Source organism: Sipha flava, unplaced genomic scaffold (genome assembly GCF_003268045.1).
Source record: "Sipha flava isolate LNK unplaced genomic scaffold, YSA_version1 118_pilon_pilon, whole genome shotgun sequence".
Lineage (NCBI taxonomy): Eukaryota > Metazoa > Arthropoda > Insecta > Hemiptera > Aphididae > Sipha > Sipha flava.
This window is the reverse complement of record NW_020271743.1, coordinates 1,502,185-1,518,498: the sequence shown is the minus strand read 5'-3', so window position 1 is coordinate 1,518,498 and position 16,314 is coordinate 1,502,185. Positions and strand designations below refer to the sequence as shown.

The following is a 16,314-nucleotide window of genomic DNA, read 5'->3' as shown; positions in this document are numbered from 1 at the left end:
AAACGACTTGGATTATTATTAAATTACAATGAAAAATATATATTTAATATTCATAATAATAACTAAGTACATATTATTTGTGTCTTTTTTTTTTTTTAATGTTAACCAATAAAGTTATAAAGATATAATTAAATATTGGGGAACATCAATTAATAATTTCCATTAAACGATACGTGTACATGTGTAAAATACGACTGCGGAGCGTAGTTAAACTCTCACGTTTATTTAAATCGTCTGTTGTACAAAAAAAAATTTAAAAAAATACAAATTTCACAAATTGTTGAGCCGTTTATGTTATTGTATACACACAGATAGATATGTATGTAATCGCATGGAAAGAAAGATAGAGAGAGAAAGATACGGAAAATAAAACGATAATTATTTACACGTTCCGTACGATTAACTACAAAGAATTTAACCTATTAATAATAAATTAGTCTGGACGATTTTATGTTTTGCATTAGTATAAATAAGGTATATAAAAATATTATTCGCATCCGATCTCGGACGCTGTACGAGTCAAGAACAACATTAGACGAGGTAAATCTCGTATTACTTACATGCAATATTACATATATTATTAAATGGTATAGAGTATGAAATTAGGTACCGACGGCTAAAATATAGTACATGCGCGACGCTGTCGTACGCGATACGAGCTGGTGTATTACGACGAGTGTAAAAAACGCCGATGACATCCGTTCGGACGTGTACTAGAGGTTATTCAGTTAATAGATATTTTTGCGCGCGCGCGATCAACAACAACAACGGATCGGCCGCGCCCGTGTACCGTATCGGCCCTGGGCGCGGAACACGTCGCGCCATCGCTGTACTCCGCATAAGCTGGTCAGGTGCTGGTATGGTGGTGGTCGGCATCAGTTCCTGCCGTTCCTGACCTCGATCACCACGCCGCCGTTGCCGTTGAACCCGTTGATCTTGCTGCTCATCGTGTCGCCGCCGCCGCTCCCGTTGTACCGGCTCTTGGTCACCGTCTTGGTCTCGGTCGACTCGATCGTCTCCACCCGGCCGTCCCGGGGCACCGTCTTCTTGGTGAAGTTCTGCACCGTGTTGGTGACGCTCGGCCGGTACGGGTCGTCCGACTTGGACGTGATGCGCACCGTCTCGGTGTAATCGTCCTTGCTGCCGCGGCGCGTCACGCTGCGATTGGTCACCTCGCCCGGGTTGTGCTTGGTCGCGGTGGTGGGCGAGGACGAGTTTCCGCTGCTCGAGTAAGGCCGGTCGTACGCGGTCGTCATCTTGACCGGCGAATACCGCGTGCTCCTGCCGCTGCGATCCTCGTCCTGGTGGCTGAGCGTCTTGTACAGCTCGGGCGCGTGGTCCAGCAGTCCCTTCATGAAGATCTTTTTCTTCGGGTCGTCCCGCCGGTAGTACGGACCCTGCGCGCCGTTGTTGCTCAGCTCACCCGGGCTGGCCCAGCTGCCCGACAGCGACCGGTACCCGTCGTCCGCGGCCACCGACAGGTCCTTGGTGCTGCGGCTCACGATGCTGCTCACAATGTTCGGGCTCTTCAGCGGTGGCGGCGACTCCTCCAGCCGGTGCAACGTGCTCACGGACCGGCGCGAGTGTTGCAGCCCCGCCGCGTCCGGTTGCACGTTGAAGCTCTGGCTGCGCAACAGCGACGGCTTCGAGAACGTTCGCTGCGGCTTGGCCGGCCCGTTGGCGAACGACACGTTGATCATGCTGCCCGAGTTGGCCGACCGGTTCAGGCCCGCGTGGTCGTTCTCCCTGGACGACGAGTAAACCTGCAAGCAGCACCGACGATTATTTGCTTGTGTATTACGTACGTGTCTTGACGCGTGCATCATGACCGGGGCCCAGGGGCGTGCTCAGGATTCCGGGGGGGGGGGCAAAGGGCTTATATGCGTCGGGGACTTGATTACAGTTATATTTTTCTATAACCGATCAGACCATTTGGATCGAATGCCACGAGAAAAAAATCACTCCTTCGGCACGTCCCTGACATGGTCCACTATTGCAACAAAACGGCTGTCCGACGCGATGGCGGAATATCGACTACGATCTTATCGTCAAGCTCGCGACGGCTGTCGAGATTATGTCATACCGACAACAGCCGTGTGCAATAACCACGGAAATCTTAGTTAATCGTAGAACGTTTTGCACGTTTTAAATACCTGCTTTTTAATTTTGCTCTCCGTTCTGAGTTTTCTCGGCAGCGTCTGTGCTCTGTCTGATCCGCCGCCGTTGTAATCGTCCGCCAACAAACGTCCCGTCGATTTGCTCAATCTACCCAACGTGGTAGAAGTTGTGTTCACCGGTATGGTCCTATAACGGTAACAACGAACGAATCAGTTAAACGAATACACTTCGTTGCGAGACAATTTATCAGAAATGTAAAAAAGGCATTATTGATGATTGCGTACGGTTTACTGCAGTTGGTCGATTACAATTGAGTTGTTCGGTGTAACAACAAATATACTTCTGGTAAAACAGTAACGGGAAATGTACGAGCAAAATATACGGCCCTGCGAGAAATTAATCAACTAGAGATTATAAAAGGAGAAAATACCAACTTAGAATGGTTTTATAATAAACCAAATATTAAATTCTTTCTAAAAACCAAACGTCCGAAATAGGCCGGTCATATGTGGTGAGCTGATTAGGAAAACATAATTCAAAAACTACTGATTAATAACCAAACTGGAAAGCGCCCCAGGAGAAACCTCGTCAACGATGGCGGGATAGAGTCAATGCAGATATAAGAATGGTCGACGAAGCAGCAAGTCTCGAGACTGTTATTGATCGTGACAGGTGTAGAGGTTTAATAAAAGCTGCAAAAAGTCTTAATGGCCCAAATAGTTCTTGGTTCGAAATTATGTTCACCCGATCAACGTTGGTTGGAAACGTTTTGGTGAATAATTCGATCCGAAACCATACATGGATTTGAACCCGTGAACCATGAAGTGTACCGTGTGTTCGGTAGAAAAACGATCATACGCGTTTGTTGAAATATATAATATTACATCCCGTAAATGATCGTTAACACGTGGCGGGTAAACGGAATTCAAGTGTGATTTATGCGTGTAAGAATCCGTAAGACACGCAGTTGGAATAACGTGAGTTATTGAATTGTCCGAGTGATCAATGAAAACATACGCAGCAATACATTTTCGAAAATTAAAACATATTTCGCACGATCGGCGTTATCATTATTATTATTATTTAGATGCAAATGGCATTAGCATCGACGAGACAAGAAAACGTATTTAAACGCACTTTTGGCCCCGTCGCTTTTACGCACATTTCCATAAGCAACGCCACGCGATGTATACCACCTACCGTTAGATCATGTTGTGTACAATAAGTGGCATTTTTTTGATTTCTGTCTAGTTGTGTTCGACACGATAATGATAGTAATAGTAACAATAATATCGATAATAAATTGCGTTATCTGCAATCAGGTTATTGTGACACGATCGTACGAGAAAAATAAGGTAGGTATATTTCCCGATTTGGCTTGTTGCGCGCGTTGGCGTTTTCCGCGGCGGCGCGGTAACACCGTCCGGGGGAAAACAAACGTTCAGCGTAAACAAGTCGAAATACAGACGATGCACACGTATGTCGCCGGGCAGGATTAGATTGAACGCACGTACAGGACGTGGGTGTGTGCACGGTGCGTAGTGTTTCAAATTAATTGCGTTTTTCTCTCTCGTAAATAATTGGTCCCTATGCAAATTAAGTGCCGTGCCTCGCGACCATGAAACCACCGAAAACGGATTATCTGTCCGCAACACTACCACGGTATAATAAACACGTACTTGCACTACTTCGTACACAGTATTACACATTGTCGCACAAATATTCCGAAACCGCATGATGTAAAATCGATAACAACGGTATAACAGTACCTATTAGTAGGTGTGGATGATGTCCTCACTGTTTATATCCAAAGCGGTTGTTACCGTGCGGTGTAAATAATTTAAAAAAAAAAAAAACACACAACCTTGGCTCGTTGCTGTTTCTGAAAGATCTATCCAAAGTCAAGGCCGACATTAATGCAACAGCTTGAACGCGCAATGCAATAAATCGAACATACATACGAGTTGTGCACGGATTGTTCAGAACAATATTTACACGTACAAAGTACGTGTAATCGATTTTCAGTCGGAGGAGCGATGTTACTTTTTCGGACATGCATTAAGATGTATGAAAACAATATGACGTATTATACTGACGCGTATAATACATTTATCGCGACAAGAAATAAAACCGAACTGTAAACATCCGTTGTGCAACGAATTGAAACGTGTGCGAAACACAGGCCCGTAGCCAGAACACACCATCAGGTGGGGCAAATCAAACTTTAGGCCGGACGTTAGTAGAAAAAAAAATAATATAGTGCATAACATACTACTTCCTAGTACAACCTGGTGAAACATACGGTTTAGAAGAATACTTCCGCCGATCTGCAGCCCAGATAATATTATCGTTGTAAACACAAAATCGAATTGAAATCACGCTGAACTCGAAACGTTGAAAACGGAATCGGATAGCATTGAGTTGTATGCATATAATATATACTATATGCGTACGAACAACGGAGGTCGAAAATTCACCTAAAATAATATCTAGTCTCGCACGCGCTCACCATAATTCAACTTGATTTATTATTATTATTTTATTGGATTTGTTTTATCGTTGTGTCACAGTTTAGAACGTAGTCGATATTATTTAGTAATACCGTATCAACACAGTTTAGGTTTAAAAATTGAAAGCTGAAGAATGCTAAGATTTAGGTTCATATTACTCGGTAACGTACCGGAGAATATATTAAAATTTACCGTACACGATGTAAATAATTATCCCGAACGCAACACAACGGTTCGATTTTGCAATAGTTGTATTAATTATTGGTTTCGAAACCGCTATGTAAACACAAATAAATATTGTTATAATCACGAGTTGCACTGTAAAAAAAAACAAGGAGCGCCATACCACCTATATAACAGGGGTCGCCAACCTTTTTAAACAAGTGAGCTACATTTGACATTTAAGTCCCAGGTGATCGACATCCAGTGGAATTTAGGTCTTTAGGAAGAGATTTGTATGATGAACAAAAATAATAAAGGTCTAAGCTCCAAAGAATAATTATTTATTGTTTTTTTTCCTAATAATAACAATAATCTAATACTCCCATTATCCGATTAACCCGATTATTTTACAACGATCGACCTGTATTCCTAAAAAGATCGACTGGGCGACCCCTGCTATATATATATATATATGTATGTGTGTGTGTGTGTGTGTATATCGAAAACGCGTGTAGAAGTACAATTAGGAATAGTGTACGAAATAATAATTACCTGTGTTAAAATAACGAGTGCGTTCTCCTCGACGAAGAAATCGCTACGGTCGCGAGTTTTGTTCTTGACAGAATAATTCGCGTATTGCCACCGTGCAGTGCGGGCTGGTGGTCTACCGGCCGTGGTTATTATTTACGCGCGGAAAGAAAATAGGAAGTGAAAAAAAAAAATTAAACTTAAATCGTGGGAGGATAAGCGGCCGCCCGCTCGTTCGATCGATCGACGCGAGCACGTGTTCGCGAATCGGAGAACGCGCGCGGGTGCAGCGTTTCGCGTGCAGCCCATCAAATTCGAGTGCGGACCGGCCGACTCTGACGCACCGACGTCTGTATTCGTTCGGGACGACCGATCGGATCACGGAAAAAAATAATTACGAAAAGAAAATAATACCGACGGCAAAATCATCGCGATCGCGCGTGCATCGCTGTGCGCACCTTTCGGGCCCCGTTTCTCGTTCAAAGTTTCCCGCGCGCGGTGAAATCGCGTTCGCCCCCACGTGCGTAACCGCGCGGTATATACACTTGCCTCGCGCGCACCACAGGGGAAATTGTGTTCGCTTTCGATCGCACACGCAAAATTATTCGACGGCGCGCGGACACGCCTCGCGCGCGGAACTGGCTCGTAGCAATTAATATTTCATCGTTATTACTCGTTGTTCGTTGGCTTACCTCCCCTCCCCCACCCCCCGACCAACAGGTCTCACCATTTTTAGGCATTAGCACACGGCACCGGCTGCTGCGCGCCGTCCCGTGTAAAAATATTCGCGTTTCGTTCATCGATTTTCGCGCGGATCTCCTCCTTGTTGGCGCGCGTTGTACTCGGAGGAGAAGAGAGAAAACGACGATAAATTAAAAAAACCGGGCTAATAATCATGTTGGCGTTTTATTTATAGGTGTGTTCCATTCTATGCTAATACCGTACGCGACCGATTGTCCCGATGATATAGGAGGTATATTCGCGTAGGGCTCCGTCGTTTGCAAAACATCGCATTATTGTACACGATTGCGTGTGTTGTTGGATCCGCAAACGACAATGACGAAACGTTCTCGCGGATTAAAAATAACGCACACATGATTACGTTCTGGCTGCGAAAAAGGATATATCGATCGGATAGCGTATTATTCCACGTACAGTTATGCGATCACTGATGAGAAAAAACAAAATTAATCGTTCGCAACCGCTCGTACAAACACGAATATTGGTGTGTTTTACTCAGACATTGTTTTTACGCGTTACGACGTCAGTTCTACACGACGTTGCTTTGGGAATGTAATACGCGCGTCACTGGTAGGTACCTATGTGTTACAATTTACAATATTCCAAATCGGTTTGTACGTCGCAACGAAAAGGTAAATCCATATGATATAAAATTATATTACGTCGTGTTTATAGTTTATTCAGGCGCGGAAATATGATCATATTCCAAGTCGATTGTACGTGTAAAAATTACGAAAAGGACTTCTTATCGCATTTGACGTGTACAAAATACGATTTCTACAAATCACCTACACGGACGGAAGAGTTCAGTTTTTACGATCACGAAAGAAAATTACATTAAAATCCAATATTGTTATATTACGTCACGATTGTATGCTTGTTAAACGTAACGGAATATCAATAAACACAAAGTATCAATACTATATAAATTATAATTCATCGAAGTAATATTACATCGATCGAAAACAATTACAATAACAATACAAAAGTGTTCTGAAACATATATTTTGAATTGTACGTATAAAACAAATGAACAATACGGTTCTTTTAAATTCGACGTATTTATTCCATATTATTAAAATACTTTTTACGTATAATATGTGTATATATTATATTTTAGTAATAATATCTTATAATAGTACCATCATAGTTGAGACCAAATACGAATAATACTCGAATAAACTTATTTCCAAAAATATAAATAATTAAATACTAAATCAAATATTAAAAAAAAAAAAATTCGATAAAATATCATTTAGAATGGAATTAAAACTAACAGTTAAGATTAAAACGTAATTATATATGTATATAAATTAGGTATTCGATTAAAAGTAAATATTTATTTTTCCTATTGAGATTCGGATTCGTTTTGAGCAACACGCATTTCCGGCGTATTAACGGAATAACGAAAGAAAATAGTGAATCAAGACAGTAGCGCGCGCGCGCGAAAGATTGCCGAAAACGAACCGATGGCGTTCGACGAAAGGATAAGGGTGAGAAAAAGTAAAAACAAAAAACGGAAACAATCGTTAAAGTGAATAATTATGACTGCGCTTTAACCGTCGTGGCAACAGCAGTCGGTTTACGTCAAACAACGTATCGCGGATTATTCAGCAAATATGGTGTCGTTACCTCTGTACGTAATGCTGCGTGTGCTGCGACTCGTACGAGTTCTTCTTGTGCTGCGGCCGGCGCTTGTTGTACGCAACACCGTCGTACTCGCGCTCGCGGCCGTAGATACTGCCGCCGAACGGGTCCTCGCCCAGGTAATACCTCTGCACGTTCCCGTTCCTGCCGTTCATGTTGGCCTGTTCCTCGGCGCGGCGATCGTGGTGGTTATTATGGTGGTCCCCGTCGTACCGCGCGTCGTCGCCGTCGTCGTCGTAGCGGTCGTCGTCGAACCGGTCGTCGTCGTAGCGGTCGCGCGTCTTGCCGCGGTCGGTCCGTCCGGCTCGGTGTCGGTCCAACGTCTGCGTGCTGCCGAACAACCGCTGATGGTGATGGTCCGCAGCGGTGGGCCGAACGCCGCCGTCGTAACTCCTGTAGGTGTTCTCGTCGTTGTCGCCGCCGTCGTCGTCGTCGTCGTCCTCGTAATCGTCGCCACTGCCGCTCCCGGACCGCCGCCGCCGCTCCCGCCGCCGCAGCTCGGCCGGTTCCGGCTTCTTACGGTTTTTCTTCCGATCGTCTTGAGACTTGCCGCCTCCGGTGCCCGTGAACTTGCCCACCAGCCGCCGGAACGATTCGCCAAACGATTTCTTCCGCTCGTGTTTGTTGTTGTTGTTGTTGCCGCCGCCGCCACCGCCACCGCCCGACGACACCGCCGGCACGTACGCTGGTCTGGCGGCCGCGTCCGCCGCGAACCTCGTCTTCTGGTACACCTTCTTGGACCGTCCCGCCGCGGACCCGTTGCTGGCCCGGCGCTCCGGTTCCGGCGAGTAGTCGGGTTTCGGTTCCGGCGCCACGGCCGACCGCTGCTGATGGTGATTGCTGTCCGCCGACCGCCGCCTCCGGTGGTCCCAAGAACGGTACGGGTCCGGCGCCGGCGATTCCGCCTTGGAATGTCTGTCCGGAGTGGTACGATCCGACTGCGAACACAATAAACGGACGAGTTTTAGACACATATTCGTAGAATACACACTTCGGAGGGACGACTACGAGTGCGAAACGGCCGGGTCGGATTTTTCGTTTATCATAACGTGTTGTTAATTTTTATTTTTTTATTTTTTTCCTCGGCACGCATAATTTGATTGTTATAACAATCGTCGGCTTAGCCAGTAAAGCCGAGCCGTCACCTATTCGATGTGATACAATTCAATGAAAATAACAAAAAATTAAATTAATATTAATAAACGGTCAATGCCCGTAAAAAATATTCGAATAAATTATCTCTGTGTAAAACGTCTAGTTTTCCTCAGTGCCCATCGTCTTCCCTTTATTTTTTCGTATTCAATCGCAATTTCATCAACTCTGTACGCACCTGATGATGAATTTCTAACTCCTAACCGATCGTGATTTACAGGTATAATAATACTCCAAGCTAAGCTTTTATTGATTTATTTTTAAACACAAAACAATTTGTTTATTTATTTATATATTAATACAAGTTGCTTGTATCACTGGCTAGCAGTTAGTAATATATTAATCATATCTAGATACTCTGGGGGTGATCCTAAGCCCGTATAAAATGGCGAGAAATTAATAACTGAGATTTTGAGCAGAATTTTACGGTCGATACCAATTTGTACAGTACTAGTCGATCAACCGGGAATCGAGTACAACAGTCTTATGGTAGATAAGTGATTTCATTTGGATTAGTATAGTTTCAGTTAATCCGAAGATCAATCCTGCCGGAGAATAGTTTTGAGAAAACGAGTTTGAAATTCTCTTAGATCATTATAACTATAACCATCGTCGTTCATTATTAAAATAATTCTTAAAGTACAAATAATGTAATTTTCTCTAACCTTAAGCACTGATTTTTAGTAAATAATTAGTCATAAGTATAGAAATGCCGTAATTATCAGTTTCGTGGTATTTTTTTTATTAAAGTATTTAATGATTCTTAAATTTTTATGTGTTTATCATTTAAGCAAATAAACCGCAAAATATACACCACGGGAAACAACGTCGCTTATAAAAAAAATATTAATGATTTCAACTATACAATGTAAAAATTCAAACTTCAAACGTAGAACGAGATAGAGAAAAAATCGACATTTTTACATGATTGCATAATGTAGACGGGTGGCCGGTACCGGACTAAATTAGAGAAATAATTTTTAAAGTAATAATAATGTGAAGTTGTGGGGAACTATGCCTAGAATTATATCAGTACGTGAAGTAAACCATTACAAAAGCGTTATTATTTACTGTTTCGTTATTTGATTATTATCGTTATTATTTTTTTTACCAATTTACGTGTACCGACGGCACGATTGATTATTTTTCATTCGAGAAAGTCGCAGTCATCCTTCTTCTTTTGCTCCTCCTCCGTATAGAGACCTCACTCGCTGCCACTCTCGTGGTGTACAATTAAATCGTAACGTTTTGATGGATACGACCGTGATGTTTTGTTTTTTAGGATTTTTTTTTTCACGTTTAAATCGGGCACAACGCTACGTGAAAATATATGGTATGCAGCTATAGTATAATATTTTATGCTCTCTTGCACGGAAATATTCATATAAGAACTATTGTCTACCCGCCAAGTATTATACATATATTTATATAGGTATACGTACCATAGGTACGGTGTAGTGAACGATCAGACTACAGACGTATAAATGTCACGTGGTTTTTATATTATATTGTTTGTATGATGCGGGAACAAACGGAACAATTTATTGAATGTAGACGCGAAACGAAACGAACGGTATGTAAGATTAAAAAAGTAATGAATCGAAAAAAAAATGTCTATTGATATATTACTGTAACACATTTAACTGAATGTATATAGTTCACAAAAAAATATTTCGTTTTAAATACAAGTTTATCGTAAGAAATTATGATTTCATTGAAAAACTTCTCGACAATCACGAATACCGAAGCGTCAACGAACTTATATTTGTAACGGTTAATAAATATATTATATGTGTCAATAATATATGATTTTTATAATTATTAACCTTTGTCTCATAACACATTATATCCAATGATCATGATGTCAAATTTATTTTTAAATGTATAATAATGTTTACTATGTTGTTAGTCGTGCGATTAATCCTACCTAAGTACCCATTATTATAAATTAATTAAGGTTATAATAGTTTGAAAGAATCGTCTTATTTCATTGTATTTTCATTTGGTACACTGCATAGGATTGATTAATTATACTGACGTTTAAAACGAGCAATGAAACAATGTAAATTATTTTAAATATGAAACTCTTGTATTTCGTACGTTTAAACTTATTATGTATAATCATGATATCAAATGTTAAGTGTTTAAAATCCAAACAAAATGTTACCAACAGATTATCGTATATAATAATAAAATTATTTAGTTAAATTACTACTGGAATAAATAATATTATACAAACTATAGTCGAAAAAAAAAATTGTATAAACACATATATATTATGAATTTATTTACTTTTAAATTATATTGGATGGTTTGTTTTTTTTTTCATGATTAAAATATAAGTTAATTTTAGTGGATTAGAAGACAAGAAATGATGACGGATAGTAGTAACAATTAACTATTAAAAATAAATAAATAACAATAATACTTCTACATCACTATATTGATGTTTTAAAAAATTATTAAAATGAGTACTTATATTTTATTTGGATATCTTTTTAAGTTTCTATGATGAATTATTTAACTTCTTAATACATAGTTTTTACTTTGTTTATTATTTTTAATTAAATTTAAAATTATATTATGCATCATCTACAGCAAAATACTTAAATATAAATTTTATAATATAAATATTAATTATGTTTTTCAAAAAACAAGAGTTTATTTTATAATATTATGAAAAATAAGGAATTATTATTTTTCATAATATTTTTATTAAAAATTAGTTTTAATTTTAAAATAATTTTTAACCAATATTACTCATAAGACTTGATAGTGAAATTTACTTTCAACAATTACAATTTTTCATCAATTATTATACTGAACGAATACTAAAATAAACTTTTTATGTATCATATTATTTATTTCTAAATATGACAGTTATATGTATTGTACTTTTTATTATAATATAATTGTATGTGTTTACAGTTCAATTTTAAAATGTAATATGTTTAATAATGAAAAATGTTTTAATAGATATATTGTTTTGATCATTTTGAATGATAATTTTTGGTACGAAAATATAATTTTGAATGTCTTAAACGCATACGCTAATGCTGAAAAACAAAGGATACATCACTAGTAAATAAAAAAATGGTTAGGTGGTTGGTTAAAGTAAAGAAAAATCTAAAACTGATGGGTATACAGAACTAAAGAAATGTAACTAAAGACGGAGACGAGTGGAGAAGAGTTGTTTTGGAAGGCAAGAGCCATCATTGCCTGTAGCGCTTAAGAGTAGTAGTATACGTTATCAACGATATACGACTGGAAATAAGACTGATTAAGTTTTCCTTTATTGAGTGACGACACCGATATGACTTTGTGTTTGCCCATCTGAAATTTCGGGGTGTGGTTCGTGTTACAGTATATTTTTTTACTTGAGATAAAAATCTCCAGGTTCACTATTGGCTTCCATATCAAATTTCAATCGATAAATACATTTTTAAAATATTTGTATCCTAAACTATGCGTAGGGTCGATCGATATATGGTAGGGCGGCCGACCGTAAATACGCAGGAACAATAACCACTCGTAGTACATCGTTTATTTGTACTGTCATTTATTACGTTCAATAGCGCCTGCTAATGATCTAGGGGTTCGTGCGTGTCGAGAATGCTATATCATTCCGTCATTATTATTATTACTGTTATTGTTATTTTTCGGTTACAAATTCGTATACACGAGTAAAACTGTTACTCGGTTTACGTACGGTGCACATTTTGAAATGAGGATCGATGTACATACGCATATTGGCGTGCGTAGCGATGAGCGGTAATCATCTCACCTGAACGTATCCGTTGTGATGCGACTGAGTGGTGTAACCGTTGATTGCGTTCCGTCCGGACAACTTTTCCTTTGTCATTTCATATCCCTGCACCCTCTGCTGCACCGAATTGAACAACGGCGATGACTCCAGTTCGTTGGTCGCCGACGCGGTTCTGACGATCTCGGTTTTCCGCTGCTCCCGTTTCCTCCTCACCGGCGGCCGGACGGGTATTGGATCCTTCGTCTTCCACTCGGACACGCCTTTGAAGTACCCGTTGGCCGGCTGCGGTGGCGGCGGCGGCGACGACGTCTCCGCCGACTTCATGGTCACGTTGATGAAACTGTTGGACGTGGTCTTCTGACGACCGCCGCGGTCGTCGTCCTCTTCTTCGTCGGACAAATTGCCCGTGGACGATCTAGTGGACTCGCTGCCGAAATGGTGTTCCAGCCACTTGGCCGTTTCCACCTGTCAAGAAAAAGTGCGGCGATAAAACGTAATCTTTAATGAATAGTCGATTTGTTGCGACGCAACGGACATCGTTTCGTTCGATAAAAAGTCCATCGACACCGCCGACGGTCCATTCTTACACTTACCTTCCTGGTGCGTTCCTCTTCGTCGAAGTCCGCGAGCGTTTTGCCACCCACCGGTGCTTGCTGCTGCTGCTGTTTATCGCGCATCTTGCGTATCCTCTCCGACAAGCTGTCCCAGCCGGCCAACTCGCCCGCGTTCGCCATCATCCGCAGTTGATCGACGTCGCCCAGCCGATCGCCTTCCTCATTGACCGCCTCGTAGCGCATTTGCTCGCCGATCTTCTCGCCGTCCGCCAGATATTCCACCAACTCTTGGTCCTTGGTCTTGGCGTACCGATGCGAGCTCTCGCGCAACGACTCGTGTTGTGCCGATGGCGGCAGTGGTACACTGTCCGGTTCGTCAGTTCCGTTTACCTATAAAACGCGCGTGCCAACACACGCACCTCGTTAGAGCCAATAATATTAGAAAACGCGAGACGTAACTTTCGACGGTAACGATTTGAAAACCGAGCGCATCGGTCGTCGAAATAAATTAAACAAACCATTCCCGATATCACATTACATTTATGTTACAGTTGGCGAATAAAATATTAGTAGCATACTTCGACGGTACAATATTGAATTAACTTCAAAATATTAAATCGATTTCCAAAACAAGTGCCAAGTACCTTTTATTACAAAAGAAAGCTGTACGAGTATTGATACTTTTGTTGTGTGAATATACCAAACTCGTGTACGCGCACTAGATGGTAGTGGTACAATTTGTTGGCATCATGCAACAATTATTCATAAACGATCGCAAAAGCAATATTTTTACATATCGATTTCGAGTAAAGTACAAAACTCGTCTAGTGCTCACAAAGAATTTATTTATAATTGTACTATTGGTTTTCGAGTGATTTTTATACTTGTATAGTATCGTGATCAGTAAATTTATAAATATGTACGATGTCAATGATTGTAATGCTTCTTAAATATCTGTGTTAAAAAATTAATATTTTATCATGAAAATGAATTTTACTCTCAATTCGATATTCGATTTAGAATGTAAAATATTTTAAACAGATAACCTTTAGAATGGATAAAAGTGTATGTATCATTTGTTATATGACTCTATACCGATATTATACATTACCTCCTCATGTTCAGTAGTTTTTGATGTTTCAGTAACGATTTTTCCGTCTTTTTGAACTTCTCTTGTATGTCTTGTATCTTCCGTATCTGTGACTTTTTTATTTTTGGTGCTTTGATGCACTATTCTTGGTCCAGTACTGTTTACGTGTACTAACTTGTGATTGGCTTCTTCGAGTGCTTCGCGAATGTCTCGTTTACTCTGTACTGCTTCTTGATAAGCCTAAATCAACATATAGAACAAAGTCATAGTTAGTCCTCTGTAAAATATTATACGATTTTTTTATGAAATACTATTAAAAAACATTAACCCTTGTAAATAGTGTCACACAGTTAAATGTATTATGTTTATAAAACTGAATACGAATTTTGAATAAAACGTAAATAACGCTTTTAAAATGATTTCGACTCTTTGTTAAATTCAAGAACATTGGCCAATGTAAATGTTCACGATTTTCGTGAACGTGTAATAATCAATTTTTTTTATTTTTGAAGTGCATACATTATTAATATTGTGTAAATACCGTACATGACTATAGTCTGCATAAGAACATCAGATACATAATGCTTATTTAGATGATCCTTAAACTAGGTTACTCAGCTTTACCATAGGATAATGATACGAACACGCATTGTGCAACATTGAACACATGTATTGTATGTATATACTGGTGTAGGATAGAGGTCCTACACGCATACCTACTACGTACGTATTCTTGTTAACCGTTTGTTTATGACTCTGGAATATTTACGATTTTGAAGGTCACTGCCGCGTCATACGAAGGACGTTTGTGTGAACAATCACACACACACACACACACACACACATTCTTACCCACAAATTATCTTACACAATACGTATACACGATTTCAATAAACCCCACTGCAATGTTATATTATTGAGGTTAGGCGACAGCGTTTTGGAAGTGAATGCGGTAACACGTTGACAGTTCAACATAATATCAATCACAATTCTGTGTACCCATAACCGTGTACCGTAAGGTTTGCTTGATCGCGCACAATGGACTCCCTAAAACTAATGATGTTAGATACTAAACATAAACTTGTGATCGGCTAGGGAAGGGCTGTCGGGTACACGTGTGTACAACAGGTCTTATACGCATGAATACGTTCCGCGGTGTTGTTGTATACTGATCCCACCGCTTTATTGTTCTTCGATAATCATTGCCGGGGGTACGAATGGGCATTTAGGATTTCAAGTCGAAAAACCCGCAGTTATATATATTACATATATTTCCATACGAGCGCTCCGGTACGCGAATAAAACGTTTAAACGTTTAAACGTGTCTGCAGTCGATCGGTTTACGTTTTACGCTCTACGTTACATATTTTACTGTTCACTCGTATTGTTACATTTGTTACACTACCATGGTACAAGATCGCTGCAACGTTGATCCACGAAAAACATCGACCGGAGTCCGATCGGAACATACCTTCTACGAACCCCGCGGATACTTTCACTCGACGGATTCCTGTACGAATCAATCCATGGCCACGCGGTTGACCTTTACGTTCTCCACAATTCGGTAAAATAGTTTACTATCGTTTACGACCGAAATGTGATCGATGCGACAACCGCACCAAAGTACAACGTGTAAGTATAATAACGTTGTCGACGACTTATATTTACAATAACGCAGGTACATTGTATATATAGTGTGACCTCATAACTCTTTAAGTGTCATAATAATAAAAATTATCCGTGTCAAATTCCGCTCAGTAGGGTCTGCAGCGGGCCAGTGAGACTTGTACATCGCGTATTTATTATTTGATGAAAAACAGCGCAAAACATACACGTATATATGTACAAGTAATGTTTAACGGCGTATTTGCCATTGTCACGACAGACGTTGCAGATAGAGGTGGAGACACGGACAACAATACTTTAATGATAGACGACGGAACGCTGGAACGCGCACCGTTAAGGTGTCATCCTATTTGGGCATGCATTATAAAGTATACGTTTTGGAAAGGCACTTAGCATAAAAATCTAGTTATTAAGTTGTCG

The 16,314-nt window shown here is 40.3% G+C and overlaps 1 protein-coding gene across 2 annotated transcripts in view; it reads right to left on the bottom strand.

Annotated features, from left to right (window-relative positions):
- Positions 1-204: 204 nt before the first annotated feature.
- LOC112693860 overlaps positions 205-16,314 on the bottom strand; it is a 77,644-nt gene continuing 61,534 nt past the window's right edge. For both annotated transcript variants that reach the window (XM_025569107.1, XM_025569106.1), the window contains 6 exons: positions 14,290-14,508; positions 13,218-13,568; positions 12,643-13,089; positions 7,692-8,644; positions 2,154-2,304; positions 205-1,763 (listed from right to left, as the gene is read on the bottom strand). In XM_025569107.1, coding sequence (XP_025424892.1) covers positions 876-1,763; positions 2,154-2,304; positions 7,692-8,644; positions 12,643-13,089; positions 13,218-13,568; positions 14,290-14,508 — 3,009 coding nt within the window. In that variant the 3' untranslated portion in view covers positions 205-875. The remainder of the gene's footprint in view (positions 1,764-2,153; positions 2,305-7,691; positions 8,645-12,642; positions 13,090-13,217; positions 13,569-14,289; positions 14,509-16,314) is intronic.